Source organism: Narcine bancroftii, chromosome 8 (assembly GCF_036971445.1).
Source record: "Narcine bancroftii isolate sNarBan1 chromosome 8, sNarBan1.hap1, whole genome shotgun sequence".
Taxonomy (NCBI): domain Eukaryota; kingdom Metazoa; phylum Chordata; class Chondrichthyes; order Torpediniformes; family Narcinidae; genus Narcine; species Narcine bancroftii.
Window position 1 is genome coordinate 139,832,689 of NC_091476.1, and position 23,052 is coordinate 139,855,740.

Here is a 23,052-nt window from a genome sequence, read left to right on the forward strand (position 1 = left end):
GGACCATAAGAGTGGGAGAGGGGATCTCCCTTCTCTCCCCACCCACATCAACATGATTTACTGGGATTGTTGTCTGAAGAGAGCGTGCAAAATCATTTTTCAGCTGCTCCTGTTGGGAGATACAGGAGTATCAGAGCCAGCACCACCAGGCTGAGGAACAGCTTCTTCCCACAGGCAGTGAGACTGCTGAACGACCAAAAGAACTGCTCACACTAACTATCTGAGACTCGCATATTAACAAAACAGTATTTATTTATTTGTTTGTAATATGAATACTTGTCCTGCATATGTATTGTTTGTCTATGCGTGTTATGTCTGATTGTGTGTCTGCATATTTTTCACTGAGGCCCGAAGAACACTGTTTCATCGGGTTGTACTTGTGCAATCAGATGACAATAAACTTGACTTGAGCTCTATAAAAATCCCTGTGGACAGAATATAGAATTACAAGTAAAGGATGATCAACTGGGCACCAAAGAAGAACAGCACGATAGGACTGTTGTGGGGTTCAATCAGGACTGTGAAGGATGTGGAAAAGAAACTGTCTTAAGCCTGTTGGTGAGAGCTTTCCCACTCTTTAGCCTTCTCCCTGATGAAAGGATGGAGAAGTGAGTGTGTCCACAGTGTGTTGGCTGCCTTTTCTTGGAGATGTAGATGGAGTCCATGGAGGAGATGGGTTTGTTACGTACTGAGCTGCTCCAGCCTGTGATGCATCCAGCAAATATACTTTCATAGAACAATGCAGGCCCTTTGGCCCACAGCATGTGCCAACTGATAAAAATATATCCAACCATCAATTTAACTTTTCCAAACCTTGCAGCCAATAACCCTCTTTTTCTCTTGCTTCCATTGTACCAGCCTCCACCACCCACCCAGGAATGCATTCTAGGCACCCACCACTCTGTGTTTTAAAAAAACTTGCCAGTAACATCTCCCCTATACTTTCCTCCACTCGTCTGAAACAGATGTCTTCTGGCATTGGCAATTGTTGATGGTGCACATGTAGAAGCTGTTGGGGGAGCAGTCATGCAAACTTCCTGGTATTTTAAGAAAGTAGAAGGTTTTGTGTGGTTTCTTGACTGTCATATCAACATGCTTGTCACAGGTCAGGTCATTGGAGATCTCTTCCTCAGGACAAGAAGATATCTGCCCTTTTGACTTTGCCACCATTAATGTGGACATGGCTGAGAACTCTGCTCCCTCTCCTGAAGTCAGGAATTTTCCTCCTCTTCTTTGTATTGATGTTGAGAAAGAGGCAATGTTGACATCATGCAACAAGACTTTCAATTACTTTAGAACATAGAACACTACGGCTCAGTACAGGCCCTTCAGCCCTCGATGTTGTGCCGACCCATATATTCCTTACAAAAGGTACTAAACCCTCACTACCCTGTAAACCTCTATTTTTCTTCCATCCATGTACCTGTCTAAGAGTCTCTTAAATGCTCTTAATGTTTCAGCCTCCACCACTATCCCTGGTAAGGCATTACAGGCACACACAGTTCTCAGCCTGCTCTTTCATCCGTTGCCTTGATAAACAATGACCCATTAGTAAAGTCTTTTGAGCACTCTTCAAAGCTCTTGCAAAAAGGTGTGAGAATCCACTATGTCTCCAATATTTCAAATAAGATCTGTTTTAAAGTGTTTGCATGTGACCTACTCTAACAAACCTTTCCCAATTTATCTCCCCAAATCATTTCTATATACTCTGCCGCAATACTGTGCAGGAATCCTTCCTGAATACACCTGAAAAATTCAGTCCTATCTATCCCTCTTGCAGTCAAGAAATGCCAGTCAATATTAGAGATGTTAAAGTCTCCATATCTACAACCCTGTATTTCCTGTTTATCTCCTCCTCGGCACCCCGGGGCTATTTGGTGGCCTGTAGACTACTCCTAGTCTGTAGACTACTCCTAGTACAGTGATTGCTCCCTTCCTATTTCTGTCTTGAACCAACACCAACTTAGTAGGCTCTCCCTCACCAGCGTCCTCCCTTTCTGTAGCCATGAAACTATCTCTGACCAGTAATGCTATTCCTCCCTTCTTACCTCCCATCGTATTCCTTTTAAACACCTATACCCTCGTACCTGCATCAGTCAATCCTGCCCTTCCTCCAACCAAGTCTTTGCAATGGCCACGACATCATAATTCCATATACTGACCCATGCTCTAAGTTCATTCCCTTTATTCCTAATATGCCTAGTGTTGAAATAGACGCATTTCAAACCCTCTTACTGACTATATTTATGTGTTGTCCCCTGTCTGTCCTTCCTCACAAGCTAAGAACACATAGCATCATGCTTTTGATCTTCTGCCTTATTCTTTGCAGTCTCATTCTGGTTCCCACACCCTTACCAAATTAATTTAAACCACCCCCCCTCCCCCCATATCTTGTATTGTGTTTCATTGTTATTTGATTCTTGGCCCACAACTATGGAGTCATTGGTAAATGACGGAGTTGGTATGGTATTTAGCCGTACAGTCATGGCTCTGGAGGTTATATAGTTGGGGAGTGAGTACACATCCTTGAGAATTGCTCATGTTAAGTAGGATTTGTGTCATTTGTATAATATCGGCAGTTGAAATGTTGAATGAATAATTTGTGAAAGGTAATTTTTCTGTATTTCTTTTAGGCATAATAATTATAAAGTTGCATCACCAGCATTAAGAGCTGTTGGTAACATAGTAACAGGTGATGATATCCAGACACAGGTATGCGCACCACAGAACTGTGAGTTTGAAGCCAATTGTAAAGAAATATTGCCTTTTGTAGTTTTATAGCTTTTTATTATTATCACTTTTGTTAAAACTAACATTAATGGGAGTTGAGCGAGAGAATGCAAAAGGGAAAGGTATAAGCAGAGCAGCCATCATGCAAGTGGACCAGAATTGCAATGGTGAGTTAAGGCATTGGCTCAAGAAGCTTCAGCAACAAGAGGTGACGAATAACGGAAGACTCTCATGAGATTTTATTGTTATTTATTCTTTGACTTTGTATTGCTGTCATGGCAGAATTTCAAGTGTTAGTGGAGTGTCCGTTTTGTGAGATGTGGGAATTCTGGGAGACTTGCCATCAAGTTGCAGCTCCGTACAGACTGTGTTGGGGAACCGGAGCTGAAGCTCATTGACCATTCAGCTCGTACAAAAGAATGAGGAGTTCAAAGATAGGAACAACAGGAAGGCAATCACACTGAAACTGCAGGAGGCAGCCAGCTTATCCTGTCAGGAGAGGGAAGGGAAAAGCAAACAGACAGGTATGCAGGATATCCCGTGGCCATTACCCCTTTCAATAATAAGTATACTGTTTGAATATTGTTGGGGAGGACGAACTAACAGGACAAAGCCACAGTGACCAGGTTTCTGGAATTGGACCCTTTGGGTCAGAAGGGAAGGTGGGAGAAAAGGAAAGTGGCAGTGATAGGAGAATCAACAGTTGGAGGAGCAGACAGCAGATTCCAGGGACACGAAAGAGACATCTGGATGGTTTGTTGCCTCCCACGTGCCAGGGTCTGGGGAAGGATAGATCTGTACAAAAAAGATGGATAACACCTGAATTAGAAGGGGGCCAATATGCTGGCAGAAAGATCTGCTGGTACTGTCAAAGAATTTGGCAGGGGGATGGGAACCAGAATGATAGGGTAGAACAGATGGTGGGAAGGGCTGATGCAACGTGTCATGAGATGGTGAGGAAGGACAGGCAGTTGAGGGAGCATAAACGTAGTAAGTTTGAGGGATTTAAATGTGGTTACTTCAATGCAAGAAGTATTAGGAATAAGGGAGATGAACTAAAGCATGGAAGAGTACATGGAGTTACGATGTTGTGGCTGTTACAGAGACTTGGCTGACACAAGGACAGGATTGGCTCATGAAGGTACCAGGGTTTAGCTGTTTCAAAAGGAATAGGGAGGGAGGTGAAAGAGGGGGGAGGGAGTTGCATTACTAATCAGGGATAGTATCACAGCTGCAGAAAGGGACAACATTGTGGAGGGTTTACTGAGTCAGTAAGAAATAGGAACGGAGCGATCATTGCATTGGGAGTAGTCTGCAGGCCCCCAAATAACCCTTGGGAAACTGAGGAGCAGATAAATAGGCAGATTTTGGGATGATGTAAAAATAATTGGGTTGTTGTTATGGAATATTTCAACTTCCCTGATATTGACAGGGACCTCCTAATTGCAAGAGGGATAGATGGGGCAAAATTTGTCATTGTGTCCAAGAAGGATTCCTGGCACAGTATTTGATCAAGCTGACTAAAGGAGAGGCCATACTGGATCTAGTACTAGGTCATGAACCTGGTTAGGAGACAGAATTCGGTGAAGGAGCATTTCAATGACAGTGAATACAACTCCCTGACCTTTAGCATAGCTATGGACAAAGATAGGAGTAGACAAAATAGTGAAGTGTTCAGTTAGTAAAAGGCTAATTAGGATCAGGCAGATACTGGGGAGAGTGATTGCTGATGGTTTGGATGACTCTGTGTGGCTGAGGGAACTGTGGAAGCATTGGAGGCGAATCCATGGACACTCAGTGACTCTGGGAGAGACTCGCTTTTGCTTCTCTTTCTCTGACTGTAAGAGGCGCTTCAGGCCATCTCTGATGATGGCGAATCTGTCTGCCTTAAAATAAATTTTGTGTAATATTGCTCTGTCTTTATTGCATGACAATAAATTGAATCTTGAGTTATTCTTTGAGAGTAATGCGGAGGATGTTTAGGGACCACTTCTGTGGGGTTTTGGATGGGTTTGTCCCACTGAGACCAGGAAAAGATGGTAGGATAGGGAACCATGGTTGACAAAAGAGGTGAGACAGCTAGTTAAGAGAAAAAATGATGCATAAATAGGTTTAAAATAAAAAATATCAAGAAAGGCTCATGAGAATTGTATGGTCGCCATGAGGGACTAGGGAGAGCTAGAAGAGGGCATGAGAGGGCCTTGGCAAGTAGGATTAAAGAGAACCCTGAGGTGTTCTAGGGATCCATGAAGAACAGAATGATGTCTGGAGTGAAGATAGGGCTGCTTAATGCTAAAGGAGGGAACATGTGTGGGGGCAGGGGAAGTCCTAAAAGAATATTTTGCTTCACTGTTCACCAGAGAGAGGGACCTGTGGGGTCAATGTGAGGTAGTATAGAACAGGCTCATGTAATGGAGGTTCAGGATAAGAAAGAGGAAGTGCTGGAGCTGTTTAAAAGCATTTGGCTTGACAGATTCACTGTGACCGGACAAGATATACTCCAGGTTTCACAAGGCAGTGAGAGAAGATGTTGCTGGGGCATTGGCATCTTTGCATTCTCCTGACTATAGAGGATGGAATGGAGGATTGGAGAATGGCAACTATAAATAACACTTGTTTAAAAAAGGTAATAGGAAGAATCCTGGGAATTATAGACCTGCTAGTCATGCATTAGTGGTGGGCAAACTAATGGAGAGGAACCTTGGAGACAAGATTTACAAGGTCTTGGAGAGGCATAGTCTTCTCAGAGATAGTTAGCATGGCTTTGTGAGGGGTAGGTCATGCCTCAAGTATAACTGAATTTTAGGAGGAAGTGACAAAAAATATTGATGAAGATAGGGTGGTAAATGCGGTGTACATGGATTTTAATCAGCCATTTTTTTAAAATTTAGATGTACAGCACCATGCTGCCCAATTTACAACCAATTGACCTACACCCTTAGCACATGACCCTCACAAGAATCAGCTTGTATTGTTTCATGAGCCTCAAATCCTTCAGTTTTATCCACAACCAATTACCTCTGGTGACGGCTGCTTCAAATTCTCAAAATAAGGTTTTTAACATGTTGACATGGCAACACTGTGTTTTATGTCTCCTATCAGATGTTTTAACCACGTAATTGACTTCATTAACCCTGGATTCTATCTCATATCATCTTGATAATTTTGCTCTCAGAGGATTAAATTTATTGGGAACAGAATTAACACTTTATCCCATGGTTTAGAAGTTCTTTCTCATACCTTTTCTTTTATCATGCTTCACCAGAGTTTAATTTTGTCTTAAGCCACTTTCAAATTCTCCTCAGCTATCTTATAGACTTTCTGTAAGTGATCTCAAAACTTTGAAACATAATCCAACAAATTCAACTGCACATCCTTATTAATCCATTATTCCTTCAACAACATTAAAGGTCCTCTAACTTTATGTCCAAATACCAATTTAAAAGGACTAAAACCTAATGATTCTTGTACAGACTCTCTCACTGCAAATTAAATTGAATCGACACCCTCATCCCAATCCTTCTCTTTCTCGAGAGAATAGGTTCTTGTCATGTTTTTTTTAGGGTTGAATGGAATCTTTTTAAAGCCCCTTGAGATTTTGGGTGATATGAAAATAATGTTTAGCTCTCAACTTATAAACTAATTACTGAAACAAACTTGACATAAAATTACTCTCCTGATCTGATTTTATTTCTTTTTTAAAAATATTTTATTATTTTTCACACTATGAACCATGTCAACCAAAATGTGTACAAACTTTTCTCATTAAATTTACACAGTGGTCTTTTCTCCCTTTTTTTTCCCCCCTTTCCCTCCCTCCCCTCTACCCACCCCTCTCCAAAACTCTAGTTGATCTACTTAATTTAAATTGACTCGATACATATCCATTTACTGTTACCTTCACCAATGGTCCATTATACAATGCTTTAATCCAATTTATATATTTTTCGGGTAGATTGAACTTCTGTAATACTTTAAATAAGTAATTCCACTCTACTCTGTCAAAGGCTTTTTCTGCGTCTAGAGCAACAGCCACTGTTGGTTTCTTATTTCCTTGAACTGCGTGGATTAGATTAATAAGTTTTCAGACATTGTCTGCTGTTCATCTTTTCTTAATAAATCCAGTTTGATCTTGTTTTACTATTTTAGGTACACAGTCGGCCAATCTGTTTGCTAATAATTTCGCTATTATCTTATAGTCTGAGTTAAATAGAGATATTGGTCTATATGATGCTAGTATTAATGGATCCTTCCCCGTCTTTGGTATTATTGTAATTATTGCTGTCTTACATGAATCCAGCAAGTTTTGTGTTTCTTCTACCTGGTTCATTACTTCCAGGAGAGGAGGAATGAATAACTCTTTAAATGTTTTATAAAATTCTATTGGAAATCCATCCTCTCCTGGTGTTTTATTGTTTGGCATCTTTTTTTAATATGTCCTGTACTTCCTCTATTTCAAATGGTTTTATTAGTTTCTTTTGTTCCTCTTCTTGCAATTTTGGCAGTTCAATTTTACCTAAAAATTTCTCTATTTTATCATCTTTGCCCTCGTTCCACTCGTTGATACAATTGTTTATAAAATTTCTTAAAATTTTCATTAATCTCTGTTGGATTATATGTAATTTGTTTGTCCTTTTTCCTTGATGCCAGTATTAGTTTGTTCTGTTTTAAGTTGCCAGGCTAATATTTTATGTGTTTTTTTCTCCCAGTTCGTAATACTTTTGCTTTGCTTTCATTATGTTCTTCTCCTCCTTGTACGTTTCGTATTTAATTGTTTTGTCTGCCAATTCTCTCCTTTTCATTATATCATCCCTTTTTACTCATTCCTTTTCTGTACTTACTATCTCCCTTTCCAACTGCTCTATTTCCCAATTGTAATCCTTTTTCATCTTAGTCACGTAACTTATTATCTGCCCTCTAATGAAGGCTTTCATTGTGTCCCATAATATAAATATGTTTTTCACTGATCCTGTGTTTATTTCAAAATATGTTTTAATTTGGCATTCAATAAACTCCCTAAATTCCTGTCTTTTAAGTAGCATGGAGTTTAACCTCCATCTATATGTTCTTGGTGGGATGTCCTCCAGTTCTATTGCTAATAATAGGGGTGAATGCTTTGATAGTAGTCTAGCTTTATACTCAGTTTTCCTAACTCTCCCTTGAATATGGGCTGACAACAAAAACATAAGTTTTGTGACTACTCAAATAATATGAAAATTCCTTCTCTCTTGGGTGTTGCCTTCTCCATATATCCATAAGTTTCATTTCCTGCATTGATTTAACCATAAATTTGGCTACTTTATTCTTTTTACTTGTCTTTTGTCCAATTTTATCCAACATTGGATCCAAAATAAGGTTAAAATCCCCTCCTATCAATATATTTCCTGTGTGTCTGCAATCTTCAAAAAAATATCTTGCATAAACTTTCAATCCTCCTCGTTAGGTGCATATATATTGAGCGAATTCCAAAATTCTGAGTATACCTGACACTTTATCATTGCATACCTCCCCACTGGATCTATTATTTCCTCCTTTATTTTGATTGATACATTTTTGTTAATTAATATGGCTATACCTCTAGCTTTTGAATTATAGGATGTGGCTGTTATGTGTCCTACCCAGTCTCTCTTTAGTTTGTTATGTTCCGCTTCAGTTAGATGCGTTTCCTGCACAAATGCTATATCTATTTTTTCCTTCTTCAATAAATTTAGTAGCCTCTTCCTTTTAATTTGGTTATGTATTCCATTAATGTTTATGGTCATATAGTTCAACATGGCCATCTTATACTTCGCATACACCTCTTTTCCACCTCTTCGCTACCTCCATCCCCCTTTTCCCAATTTTCATCTCTTAGGGATGAAATTTTCTCTTATTACACTTAATGTATGACAACACATTTAAGACATAAAGTACCCCCGCGGTTCCCACATCCACTAATACCTTAACCCCAAAAGATCCTCCCCTCTCTGAGTTGCCCTATACCCCTTGCCGGGCAGCCACAACTCCCCTTTTTATTTGGATTGTGATCTTGTTCACAGCATCAACTGATTTTGCAATGACGGTTATTCCCCTCTACCCAGCCTTCTCCAGGAAACACTTTTTTTAACACATAAACAAAGCTCTCTCTTCTTTTTTCCCCCTTACTCCCTTTCTTCCCTTTTCCCTCTTTAGTTCTTTACATATACATTATTTTTACATCTTTATATATATACTTTATCGCCATTCTTCATTCTTGTTACATCTCTTCATCTCTTCTCTTTTTTTAAAATTTTTTTATTTTTCACACCATAAATCACATTAGCCATGATATACACTATTTCTTTTTCACACATATACAGTGACTTTTTCTCCCCCCCCCTTTCCTCCCAAACCACACCCCCACCCCCCCCTCTCATCCATTTTAGGTATACAATCTAGGTTGCATTAAGCCAGTCAGACAATGTTGTCATTCAACAAAATTACACCAGAAATTCTACTGAGTCCATTCTTTTCTTTCCTTCTCCTTCCATCAACTTAGGTACTGTTTGTCCCCGGTAGGTTTTCGCTATTGTATTTAATGTAAGGCTCCTATACTTGCTCGAATATTTCAATATTATTTCTTAACCTATCTGTTATTTTTTCTAATGGAATACATTTATTCATTTAAATTTAGTAGTTTCTTCCTTTTAATTTGGTTATGTATTCCATTAATATTTAAAGACATATAGTTCAGCGTAGCCCTTTTATATTTTGTTTATCTTCTCTTTCCGTTTTTCCATCATTACCTTTCCTCCTTTTCCATTTCTGTTTTCTTATTTTCAACTCTTTATAAGACAACATTCCTACAACATCCAACATTTTCCTTATTCTCCTATTTCTATCTTATTTATCCCCAATCTCCCCTTCATCTCCTGAGTTGTCCTTTATCCCTTGTCAGACAACCACATCTCCCCTCTCCATTTGGATTTGCGAATCCACTCGCAAGCGTCAACTGATTTTGCAGTGACCGCTATTTCCCCCCACCCCGCCTCCCCCAGAAAAGATTTCACTTTTCATATGTCACAAAGGTCACTCTTTTAATTCCCTCCTTATTCTCTCTATTCCATTACCTTCCCTTATTAATTCTTGTCTATACTATCTATATTTTCCTCTAAGTTCGCTCATTGTCTCTATTCACTCTTATACCTCTTTACCCGCATACATATCAATCGTGATCATTTTTACTCTCATTACCCGTCTTCATCCCTCAGTCTATTTTTGTCTTTACCCACATACATATCAATCGTGATCATTTTAACTCTCATTACCCGTCTTCCTCCCTCAGTCTATTTTTGTAATTGTTCTGCAAATTTTCGTGCTTCTTCTGGATCCGAGAATAGTCTGTTTTGTTGTCCTGGAATAAATATTTTCAATACCGCTGGATGCTTTAGTATAAATTTATACCCTTTCTTCCATAAAACCGCCTTTGCTGTATTGAACTCTTTTCTCTTCTTTAGGAGTTCAAAACTTATATCTGGATAAATGAAGATTTTTTGCCCTTTATACTCCAGTGGTTTGTTGCCCTCTCTTACTTTTTCCATTGTCTTCTCCAGTACCTTTTCTCTTGTAGTATATCTTAGGAATTTTACTACAATAGATCTTGGTTTTTGTTGTGGTTGTGGTTTAGAGGCCAATACTCTATGTGCCCTTTCTATTTCCATTTCATGCTGTAGTTCTGGACATCCTAGGGTCTTAGGGATCCACTCTTTTATAAACTCCCTCATATTCTTGCCTTCTTCATCTTCCTTAAGGCCCACTATCTTTATGTTATTTCTTCTGTTATGGTTTACCATTGTATCTATTTTTTGAGCTAGTAGTTCTTGTGTCTCTTTAGTTTTTTTATTAGATTTCTCCAATTTCTTTTTTAAGTCTTCTACCTCCATTTCTGCTGTTACTGCCCGCTCTTCCATCTTGTCCATTTTCTTTCCCATTTCTGTTAAGGTCATCTCCATTTTATTTATTTTCTCTTCTGTGTTGTTTATTCTTTTTCTTAAATCCTTAAATTCCTGTGTTTGCCATTCTTTAAATGACTCCATGTATCCTTTAATAAGAGCAAGTACCTTCTTTATCTTGCCTTTCTTTTCTTCTTCTATTTCTCTGTACTCTTCCTCTTCCTCTTCTTCTTCCTCTGGGTTGGCCATCTGTTGTTTCTTTGGTGCCCTCTCCTCCTCTTCTTTCTTGTTTCTATTGTCTTCTGTGGTCTCTTCTTGCTGCAGGTGTTCTGCAGCTGTCGTTGCCGGCTGTGGAGATCGACTCCCCAGCTGGTCCCCCCTCCCGTCGGTGTGTTTTTTTTCATTCGCATCGCGCATGCGCGAGGAATCGCGCATGCGTGGTTGCGCACTTTTACTCGGCTCAGCGAGCCATTTTTGTAGTCCATTATTTACCGACCTGAGGGAGCGGGTTTCTCTCTCCGCAGCGGGCCTCTTCGGACAGGTAAGGCCTTCACCTTTTTCCTCCTTTGTCTTCTCTTCCTCTCTTCTTACCGTTGCTTTCGATTTTTCTTTTTTTGTCGCCATCTTCTTTCCACCTTTATACTCACTTTTCTGTAACTTTTATTTCTGTGCCTTTGTGTTTTTCTTTGTTTTTCCCGACTTTTCTGGAGAGGGCTGGAGTTCACCATCCGGCCACTACTCCATCACGTGACTCCTCCCTTCATCTCTTCTCCTGTCCTGTCCTGTAAATGTTCTGTGAATTCTTGCGCTTTCTCCGGATCCGAGAACAGTCTGTTTTGCTCCCTGGGTATAAATATTTAAAGCACTGCTGGATGTCTTAATATGAATTTGTAACCTTTTTCTAAAAAATTGATTTCGCTGTATTAAATTCCTTCCTCCTCTTTAAGAGTTCAAAACTTATGTCTGGGTAAAAAAATATTTTTGACCCTTGTATTCCAATGGTTTATAATCTTCTCTAATTTTATTCCTTGCCTGTTCCAATATATTTTCTCTTGTCATGTATCTCAAAAATCTTACTGAGATGGATCTTGGTTTTTGATGAGTCTGTGGTTTCGGAGCTAATGCTCTGTGTGCCCTTTCTACTTTAATTTCTTCCTGCATTTCTGTCATTCCCAGGACTTTTGGGATCCATCCTTTTATAAATTCCTTCATGTCTGTGCCTTCTTCACCCTCCTTCAGGCCCACTATTTTTATGTTGTTTCGTCTACTATAATTTTCCAACATATCAATTTTCTGAGATAACAACTCTTGGTCTCTTTAATTTTTTTTGTCACTTTATTCCAATTTTTCTCTTAAGTCATTCACTTCAATTTCCACAGCCGTTCCCCGCTCTTCCACATTCTCTACTCTTTTCCCTATTTCTGTCATTACCAGTTCTAACCTTTGCATTTTATCTTCTGTTCCTTTCATTTTCCTTTTAATTGCATTAAATTTTAATGATAACCATTCTTTTAGTGACCTCATTTGTTCTTCAAAAAAGACTTTATCTATATTCTGTTTATCAGTTTTACCTTTTATTTCTCTTTGTCCATCAGTTTTACCTTCTATTTCTCTGTGAAGATCTTGGTCTTCTTCTTCCTCTTCTTCTGTGTCTGTATCTGTGTTTGTGTCTTCTTCTTCTCTTCTTTGTGTCTGTGTCTCTTCTGTTTTTCCTGATGAGCTGCTTGTATCTCTTTGTCAGGTCTCCTCTTGCTGGGCCTCTTGTTGCTGATCCTCACCTCCTGGGCTGCTCGTCTGTTGTGCTTCCTGTTGGTCTTCTTGTCGGTCTTTCCTCCGTCTATCTTCCACGTCTGTTTTGTTGCTCCCTCTTCTGCTGTCTTCCTTATCCTCCAGCTGAGAGTCCTGGTGTCGGGCATCCATCAGCTGCTCACTCTGTGACAGCCTGTTCCTCTGCTGAGCCCCTCTCCTGCTGGTGTCCTCTTTTTCCTTTGATTGCGCACTGCACAATTTTTTGTATTTTTGTATTGCACTGGCTGGTGGGTCATGACTCTGTAGGGCAGGCACTGAGCTCGAGGTTTGGGCATTCCTCGTCACCACAGCGTCTTTTCTTTCCTGCAGGTAAGGCCTTCTTCTTTCTTCTCCGGTGACTTTTTTTACTTCTTTTTTCCCAGTTGTTCTTACGTTCTCCTTCTTGGAAGCCATCTTCTTTCTCTTCTCTGTATCTTTATCTTCTATTTCTTATATTCTATTTTTGTCTTGCTTTGCTTTTTCCTAACTTTTTTCCTATTTTCCTGGAGAGGGCTGGTTTTCGTGACTGGCCACTACTCCATCACATGACTCCTCCTGATTTTATTTCTTTAGGCAGACCATCTAAAGTGAAAAATTTCACAAGAGCACTTGACACAGTCATTTTTTAAGTGGTATGGCTTCTGGATATCTGGAAGCTGTACACATGATAGTTAACAAATATTCATTTCTGGCTTTCATCTTGGGCAATAGACCAACACAATCTACAATAACTTTAGAAAAAGGTTCTCCTAAAGCAGGAAAAGGTTTTAAATAAGCCACTGTGGAACCTTGATTAGTTTTCTGGCAACATGACAAGCGTGACAGGTCCAACAATATGTCACAATATATTTTCTTAAACTAGGCCAATAAAATTGTTTCATAATTTTATAGATGGTTTTCTTTACCCCAAGATAACCACTAAGTGTACTATGGGCCAAGGTTAAAATCTCATCCCTATAGGCTTTAGGAACTAAATCCTGGTGATCAACTGTCCATTCTTCATTGGCAGGGATATCAGATGATCTCCATTTTATTTGAACACACCTTCTTTAAAATAATATCCAACTGGCACTTTCTTAATTTCCTCAGCAGAGAGAACTTTATCTCTCACTTCAGCAAGATCAGGATCTATATCCTGCCTCTCTATAAACTCCTTTCAAGATAATGACAAATCATTATTCTAGTTTAACACCAAAACTCTGGTCCAACAAAGAAAAATTTAATGTTTCTGGCAAGTCATCACAGCTTATTTGCCATTGTGCACCATCACAGAATTCCATCCCCATTAAATCAATTTGCACAGCATTTTCTTTGCAAGCATTTATTTTCTAATTTAAATGGGTACTCCATATTATCTCTTTGAAAAGGTCTATTGGGCACAAATCTCACCTTGTGAGTTAAATCATACTCATCTGCTAATTCTGCAGAATCTTGCCCCTTTTGAAAAGTTCCACTTGGCCTTAAGTTAAGATTGAAGGTTAAAGCATACTCATCTGCTAATTCTGCAGAATCTTGTCAAGTGTTTATTTTACTCTCAAACTCCCTTTCTCTCTCTTGTCTCTCCTATCTAAGTTTCTCAAACTCTGGCTCAAACTACCTTTTGTTCTCTCTCAAAATACCTTTGCCTTTCTGTTTCTTCTCTTTGTTTTTCTGTTTCTTCCATCTGAATTCTAAGTATTTCTAACTCATACTGTTCTTTCTCTCTTTATAATCTATATTCTTCTAACTCAATCTGTTCCAACTCTTGAGCGATAACCAGCAACTCATCTGTGTTACCCCCTCCCCCCACCATCAAATCTACAGAGGTTAGAGATTCCAAAAAGTTAATAAATCCCATTGCTCCTGTTTCCACACACATAAGCCATTTAAAGGCTTTCGAAAGAAATTTAACAAAACAAATAAAAAATTAATTGGTCAATAAGCTCCTAATTGGGACAAGCCCCCAATTTTATTATGTACTAGATCAGCAACAATATAAATTCACCAAGACAATGGAATCTTCAAAACAATTCTTTTTATTGATAACTATTAATAGCATAACACTTCTTACTTAACTCTCAACTTAACTTCCCTCTATTCCTTGCTGTCTATCCTCTTTTCTTTTGAATCTGGGAAGGGGCACCTTTTTATTTTGTTTTCAGACCTTATGAATGTTTTTCTATGATTTTATATTCAATGTATTATTGTTATTAATTGAGTTGTATATTCTGCATTTTCTTAAAATATAATTTTTTTTAAAAACTCTAAACTTAATTCTAACTTAACCCCACTATGTGCAAGTGTGTGTGTGTGTGTGGTTGGAGCAAAATGAAAACTATTACAGTTCAGGTATAATTCTAAAGAGACGATTTTAAAGTTCAGTCAGTTTTGTTTTGAAACTCAGATTATTTAAATTGTTGATCAACAGTAATTATGGAGTAGGTGTGAGGCATCAGACTTCTCAAAACCCATAAATTTCTTGTAGAGTAGTTTTCAGAGAATTGTTTCTACATACAAATGATTTCCCCCTCTGGCATGGAGGCTACAGTACTTCTACGATAATTTTACAAACTCAGATATGAGTCTGACGAAGTAACCATTATAATGGTTATATTTCAGAAACAAGAATAATCTTGCTTTCTTTTGCCCAGATTTTGGTCGATCACAAGTGGCTCTTTAAAATGCCACCGCAAAGCTGTTCTCTATCTTTTGACAACAGAAGTAGCAAAGTGGTCATCTCTTCTGCAGATCACTGTCAGTCTGTGTTACACATAGTATGTTATGGCATTTCAATCCTGTGTAACTTACATAACTGATGCGTAAGCCTTGAGCCCTTCTTCAAAGTATGAGTGCAAAGCAGGTAGAGGCTCTTTTGACAACCCTATCCACCTATGGAGCCATTTTCAGGGAATTATGTATCTGTATTCCCTTATCCCTTTGTTATACTGCTCTCCTTAGTGCCCTACCATTTACTGTGTATGCTCTTTCTTGGTTTGTCCTTCCAAAATGCAACACCACACATTTGTCTGCATTAAATGCCATCTGCCATTTTTTATCTGGTCCAGATCCCTCTACAAATTTTGGAAACATTTGCTGTCCACAACCCTCCAATCTTAATGTCATCTGCAACTTGCTGATCCAGTTTACCATATTATCATCCAGATCATTGATATAGATGTCAACAATGGTCCCAGCGCTGATCCCAAAGTCACACCACTAATCACAGGCCTCCAATCTGAGAAGCAATCATCCACTACCACTGCTTTCTGGCTTCTTCTGTCCATCCATTGTTGAATCCAGTTCACGACTTCATCATGAATACCGAGGGTCTGAACTTTCCTGACTAACCTTGCATGTGGGACCTTGTTAAAGGGTTTACTAAAGTCCATGTAGACAACATCCACAGACTTTCCTTCATCAGCTTTGTCAATATGTTGGGCCCGGGCCACAAACCTGAAGACTGGGAGATATTTCAAATTCTACTTAAGAGGATGAAAATTGAGTACAAGAGGAAACTTGCAGGGAACATTACAGGGACTGGTGTAAAAGAGAAATTCTGATCAGTTGTGAAATTGTGTGAGGTTAATTGACATTGAAATTTGATTAATCATTGATTAATGAAAGTCTGCATCCCAGAATATTTTTGAAAGTGGGCCCTGAGCTAGTGGATGCATCGGTGATTATGTTCCAACATTTTCTACACTCCAAATCAGTTCCTTTGCATTAGTGGGTAGCTATTGTGTCACCACTTTTTAGGGAGGAAGGGAGAGAGCATCAGGGAACATGGTCCAGTCAACTTGACTTCAGAACTGCAAAAAATAATATCTGGAATCAATTATTAAAGATGTCATTGCTACACATTACTGAGTGACATGATTCATCCAAGTCACACATGGATTTATGAAAGGGAATTAATGCTTGACAAATCTTCCAGAATATTTTGTGGATGTAACAGTAGAGTGGACAAAGGCAAACCAGTTGATGTGATGTATATGGCCCTTCAAAAGGCTTTGATAAGATACTGCACATGACATTAGGGTGTGCAAAATTAGAGAACATGATGTAGGAGGTAATGTATTAATGTGGATAGAAAATTGGTTGGCAACAAGACCATAAAGTTCAGTGCTGGGTCTCTGATACTTACAACATATATCGATAATCCAGATGAAGGGATTTTATGTAACATGTCTAAATTTGCAGATGGATGACAATACAAGATGTAAGTTGACTTGGACAGATTTGTAGAGTGGGCAAATGCAGTACTATATCATGTCAACCAATGTGAGGTTATCCATTTGGTGGCAAAAACAGGAAGATTATTATCCAAATGATGAGAAATTAGAAAAGGAGGGTCAATGAGACCTAGGGGTTATAGTGGTTCGGTCACTGAGCGTTGAAATGCAGATACAGTAGGGAGTGAAAGAAGCAAACAGCATGTGAGCCTTTATTGCAGGAGATTTTGAATATAGAAGCAGGATAGTCTTACTGCAGTTATATAGGCTGTTGGTGAAGCCACACTGAGAGTATTATGTTCAGTTTTGATCTCCCAATCTGAAGAAAAACATTCTTGCTGTTGAGACAGTGCAGTGAAGGTTCACCAAATTGATTCCTGGGATGGCAGGACTACTGATGTCTGAAGAAAGACTGCGAGGCCTGTAATCAGTAATGTATTGCATATATATTTATTTTGTTCATCATCCACGTTAATGATTTTGATGAGAATGTGAATGGCATGATCAACTGGAAAAGTGGCAAGGGAATGACAGGTGGAATTTAACTCTGGACAAGTGCAAAGTGATGTTGTTTGGGAAATTAAAATGGGCAAGGTCATGTACATGGAATGACAGGTCCCTGGGGAGTGTTATTGAAGATAGAAAATAGATACCTGGGGTACAAGTACATGGGTCCATAAAAATTAAACACAGGCAGCCAAGGGTGATGAGGAAGATGTGGCATGCTGCCTTCATTGGTCAAACGACTGAGTACAAGAGTTGGGTCATTGTGTTGCAGTTGTTCAAAACATTGGAATATTATGTACATTTCATGTCACCACATTTTTGGAAGGATGCGTTACAGATAGTGCAAGAATATTACCAGGGATGAAGGGCTTGAGTTATTAGGATTGGATTAACTGGGTCTGTTTTCACTGGAGCATAGAAGACTGAGAGATAACAAGTGGTTGTGGTTCAATTTTATAAAACTTTGATGAGGTCATAGTTGGAGAATTGTGAGCATTTCTGTTCACCGCACTGAAGGTAAGCACATAACTAAAGAGGGTGCACAGAAATTGACCTGGATGTTGTCTAGGATTGAACATTTCAGTCCAGAGGAGAGAATGGAGAGGGTCATTGTGTCATTTTTTCCCATAGCTGGGATACAGTGGTGGGTGGGTGGATGGCAGGGAACCTGCCAGAGGTGTACAAATCCATGAGAGGCACATAGAGGATGGAAAATGAGAAATTTGTCTCCAAAACTTCTAAAATCAGAGGGCATCATATTAATGTGAGGAGAAGGGAAGCATTTTTTCACTCAGAGGAATATTGCAGTCTAGCACACACTGCCTACGAAAGGGATGGACACCTGATTTGTCAAAAGGTTCCCTTCTTTTCAAGTACATAAACATACAAATTTTTCTTGCTCTTGTTTGTCCGTAAAGACACACAGAAGCACCAGTCATCCAGTGTCTTGATCAAGAAGAGAAAGAGAGGCAAAAGTCTTTTCTGAGATATTGAGTGTTTGTGAATCCTGCCACCTTCTGCATTCCCAGAGCCCCCCAGAGCTACTCAATCTCCTGTCTGTTCCAGTGGTAAACCCAAACTCCATACATCCAACTTATTCTTTTTTAGCCTGTGTTCCAAATCACCGATAAGATGAAGATGCTTCTAACACTCAAGACACTTCCGGAGCATTGCTCACCAGCTTCATGATTCTTGGTCCTGATACCTTGTTCCCATGAGCCGATCTTCAGGAGCCCACAGCCTAATTTAAGTTCCTCACTGGCCTACTGCTGTAGGCTCTGACATTGAGGGACCTCTCCCAGGCGGATTCTTCTCATGGGGTGGTGTTCTCCTGCTCTGGTGCCTTGAACGAGTCTGTGGCTCCCCTCATGGTCTAAGATGTCAGGCTTGAGCACCGATGAATTTGCCACAGACGTATGTGGATTCTCCAGTGTTCGACAAAACAAACATATCCAGTCCCATTTTACAGGCAATTTAAACCGGTAAGTGGCTGTCTCTGTAACGGCTGGCGATAGGACCCCGTGGAGGAGTGCTGGAAGATCTGTCTCTGCTCCCTGTTCCTCCTGGGTCCTCATTTGAATCAGCAAGGCAGTGGACAACATGTTGATTGCTGGTAAGTGTGATTAATATGGAAAAGTACTCCACTGTCAGCATGACACGATGGAGATTGTTTCTGTGTTGTATGAATCTCTCCCTCAATTCGGAAGGTTGATTTAAATTCAGGGAACTGAGAACTTGTAATGCAAACTTTCATTTATAGAATGTGACTTTTGTTTTGGCCAGGTCATATTAAATTGTTCAGCTTTGCCATGCCTCCTGCATTTATTAAGTAGTCCAAAAGAATCCATAAGAAAGGAGGCCTGTTGGACCATTTCAAACATTGCAGCTGGGAATCGAGCACAGATTCAGGTAGACAATTGGACAAATGTATATGGACTTTGAAATAAGTGAATCAACCCTCCAATTTGATTGATTTAATTTGCATTAATTTGCAAATAGTGAATATTCAGGATTATGTGATTCAAGATGTATGCAATACCTCCTCAATTTTTATTGCTGTCTCGACGATTGTACAGAATACAGTAGCTTTTGTTGTTAGTATCATTGATACTGGATTCTTCAATGCTGAACAAAACATGATGTGAATTCAGACAATTGCTATTCAGTGGAGGCTGTTGCTGTTCATCCAATTTTTATCAAAGTTTCCATGTTCCTTCCGCCTTGTTCCATGGTTTGATTTGACATATTTTTCCTTAGAGATAATGTGAGATTTGGTGACCTCTTCTGTGAATGAAAACTCATTTCAATCTACAGTTATTAACTATTCCTTCTTTTCTCTTTCTAAGGCTGTCATAGATACAAGCATCTTTCCAGTGCTTATTGATCTTCTTCAAAGAGCAGAATTTCGGACGAGGAAAGAAGCAGCATGGGGCATAACAAATGCGACATCTGGAGGAACACCAGAACAGATCAAGTAAGAAATGCTTTGAAATTTTGTCTTCATTTCTTTTTGTTGGAGCATTGTTCCATGGCTAGAGTACCTTTTCTAAATGCCCATTTAAGGCAAATATCTTGATATTTTATCATTTGGGAAAACCAAAGGCAGCCTCAGTCCAGTTCTCCCCAGTAGTCAAATCCATGCTGAAATATAGAACTTAGAAGTATATATTATGTATTTAGAAGTATAAATAAATTTAAATGAAGTAATTGCAAACAATTTAAATTCCCAACATTTATTGAGAAAAATGTGGTAGCTACTTTGTGCATGGTGTGGGCAACACGGTTAGCGCAACACCATTACAGTGTCAGCAAGTATGTACATTCACCCCATTTCTGCATGGGCTGCTTCAAGGTGCTCCAGTTTCCTCCCAGCTTTCAAAAAAAATGTATGGGGGGGTTTGTAGGTTCTTTGAGCAACATGGGCTCATAGGCCAGAAGAACCTACTACTGTGTTGGATGTCTAAATTAAAAATATGTCCCACTAACATCTCTGTCTAATTAACCTGCACATTCATACAGTACGGGACAATCAGCCCTTGGCTTTATGCTGACCTAGAAACCTTTTCTACAATCAATCTAATCATTCCTTCCTTCCCTCACAGGCTAAAACCCTCCATTCTTCTTGTATCTATGTGCCTTCCTAAGAGTCTTTCAAATGTACCCATTGCATCAGACTCCACCACCTCCCCCAGCAATACATTCCAGGAACCCTCCACTATGTGTCAAGAAACCTTTCTCTTACATCTTCTCAAAACTTTCCCCCAAAGCGGAGGTTGGGAGACTGTAAAACAAGACGAAGATTATTGTGGACTTCCAGTGGGGTGAATATGTGGAGGAATATTGGGGTACAAATCCATAACTTCTGCCAGTGACAACATGATATAGTGGTGAAGAAACGTATACAATATACTTCTCAACTTTGCAGTGGATGCATGTGATTTCTTGAGTTTTGTTCTTTGCCTATTTTCAGATTGTTTCCTTATTATAAAAAAAGTTTTAGCTGTTTCTTTAGATGTGAAAAAGAGATTTTGGTTTTTTTAGGATGAAAGGAGGAAAGAGTGCTCCTAAGAGATGAGCAAGAGATAGCTTCAAGTGCAATTGAGCATGAAGGGAAGTGAAATTGCAAAACAATACATCATAGGATTCAAATAACCTTGCTGTTTTATTGTTAATAAATTAGGCAGCAATTTAATTACTTATTAGAAATGGAATACTAAATTTAATCTGTTTTTGTACTCAATTTAGTACATTTTTTGAATTTTGCTTCCCTGAGAAGCCATGTCCTGACAGCTTGTTTTGAATGTCTTGAAGACCCTCGGACATAGTCCACTACAATCAAACAAAAATAATCCTGATAAAATATCCTCGTATTTTTGTTTGTTTTTCTCTTTATTTTCAAGGTATCTTGTACACTTGGGGTGCATTAAGCCATTTTGTGATCTACTAACTGTTATGGATTCAAAGATAGTTCAAGTTGCTCTAAATGGACTTGACAATATCTTAAGACTTGGAGAACAAGAGGCAAAACAGAATGGAACAGGAATCAATCCATATTGTAGCCTTATTGAAGAAGCCTATGGTAAGAGGAATGGGAGCATTCATTTTCCCTCATAAAATCATATTTACATAAAGGTTATAATAAATGTCATATTTCTTCATTCCAGGTCTCGATAAAATAGAATTTTTGCAGAGCCATGAGAATCAGGAAATCTATCAGAAGGCATTTGATCTTATTGAGCATTACTTTGGAGTGGAAGATGAGGATAGAAATATTGCTCCACGAGTGGATGAAAATGCACAGCAATTTCTATTTCAGCAACAGGTGGCACCCATGGAGGGTTTCCAATTGTAAAATGTTCAGCAAAAACACAACCAACTACATGCACCCCATTCCTTCACCCCAACCTCCTCTTCATTCCCCTTCCCCCTTCCCAGCTGCATTGAAGGTAATTTTTCTCATTCCTTCAGGATAAAAAGAAATTTGAAGAAAAATTGAATTTAGTACAAAATGTTATCACCTCCACTTCATTGGAGTAGAGGGAGTTGTGGGTAACTGTTGCACCTTCCCTTTGCTCCCCAAGTGCCCACGTACCTCATGCGTCAGCAAAAGGCAATTGTCCCAGAAATAAAGCTGGTTAAAGTCCAGTATGTTTCTTAATTCATCCAGATTGAATGCTTTTCAACAACAGGATCAACCTTGGGTAACCATGCCATTTGAACAATTGGATGGTTAAAAAAAGTTGAAGTGTTGGAAAAATTTGGCCTTTGGATGGTTGCCTGTGATTTTGTGGTTGTTGTTGGCCTGGGGTGGTGAGGAATGATAAATAATATAACAAGCAAGTTCAGGTTAGTGCTGATTCTCATTTTGAATTTACAACTTTAATGGAATAATTGCCAAGCATTTAACACGAATCAAGGGTGGACTCAAGATTCTAACTGGAAATTTCAAAGCAGTGTATTTTGGAAACATGTTAACATTCAAAGCTGGCATATTTGGTGTGTTGAGTTTAGTGCAAATGTGTAGTTGCAACTGGGAGAACTGTTTTTAAGTGCTAAAAATTAAAAAATCAGGGCTGAATTTAAGCATTCAAATTTGTTACGTACATTTTCTTTCCTCCTTGGAAAGGGAAGGATTTTATAGGGTTTTAAGGAGACAGCTTTTGGTGTAATAATGTTGTTGGGGATAATCGTAAGCTGCGTGGTGTGTTGAAGAAAATTCCAATGACTGATCTTTCCAGGCATTTACATCAGAGCAGCTGTTGATCATGTACTTTAAAACATACAGATTTGATCTGTTTTGGAATGGACTGTATTTACTGTCAACTGCAAACTAAGGAATGCAGCCCTATTAATGCCATCCTCCATTTATTTAATACGTTTCCTTAAAATAAATATCTTTATCCCTTGCCAAGCATCTGGTATGAAACTATTGCAGCCATTATAACTGCATGTCACACTTCAAAAAGCAATTGGATATTTATTTCTCATCTGTAAACTTGCTTCATTTTTCTCAGGGGCTTACTCTTTAATATCTAAATTCCAGGTTTATGTCAAACCACTACACCAATGATATTACTTGCCTGTTAAAGACAATGCACAGTAATTGGAATAATCTTTGTGACTGACGAATGTTATTTTAAAAAAATAAAACTACACCAGTAATTGTTTTTGGGAAGTCACATTGATTTTCACTGATCAATATTTTTATCATTTGTAATTTCCTCTGTCAAACAAAATTATCTTTGGATGTACTGCTTGAGGCATTTGGGAGATGAGCTGTGTGTTAAATCAAACGAACTACCATCAGGATTTAGATTATATTTGCAATTAAATTAGTTATTATGTTGCATAAAATGAAGTTGTTCTAATTTAAGAAGCCTTTGATTCAAACGGTATTTGAAATTACA

General features: G+C 38.8%; 1 protein-coding gene across 4 annotated transcripts in view; it reads left to right on the forward strand.

Moving 5' to 3' along the window:
* LOC138741254 (importin subunit alpha-7) overlaps window positions 1-22,824 on the forward strand; it is a 55,648-nt gene extending 32,824 nt beyond the window's left edge. For 3 of the 4 annotated variants that reach the window (XM_069895040.1, XM_069895042.1, XM_069895041.1), the window contains 5 exons: window positions 2,634-2,712; window positions 18,929-19,054; window positions 19,492-19,619; window positions 21,046-21,224; window positions 21,310-22,824. In XM_069895040.1, the coding sequence (XP_069751141.1) occupies window positions 2,634-2,712; window positions 18,929-19,054; window positions 19,492-19,619; window positions 21,046-21,224; window positions 21,310-21,497 (700 nt within the window). In that variant the 3' untranslated portion in view covers window positions 21,498-22,824. The remainder of the gene's footprint in view (window positions 1-2,633; window positions 2,713-18,928; window positions 19,055-19,491; window positions 19,620-21,045; window positions 21,225-21,309) is intronic. The other variant, XM_069895043.1, reaches the window with a different exon arrangement.
* Window positions 22,825-23,052: the final 228 nt, after the last annotated feature.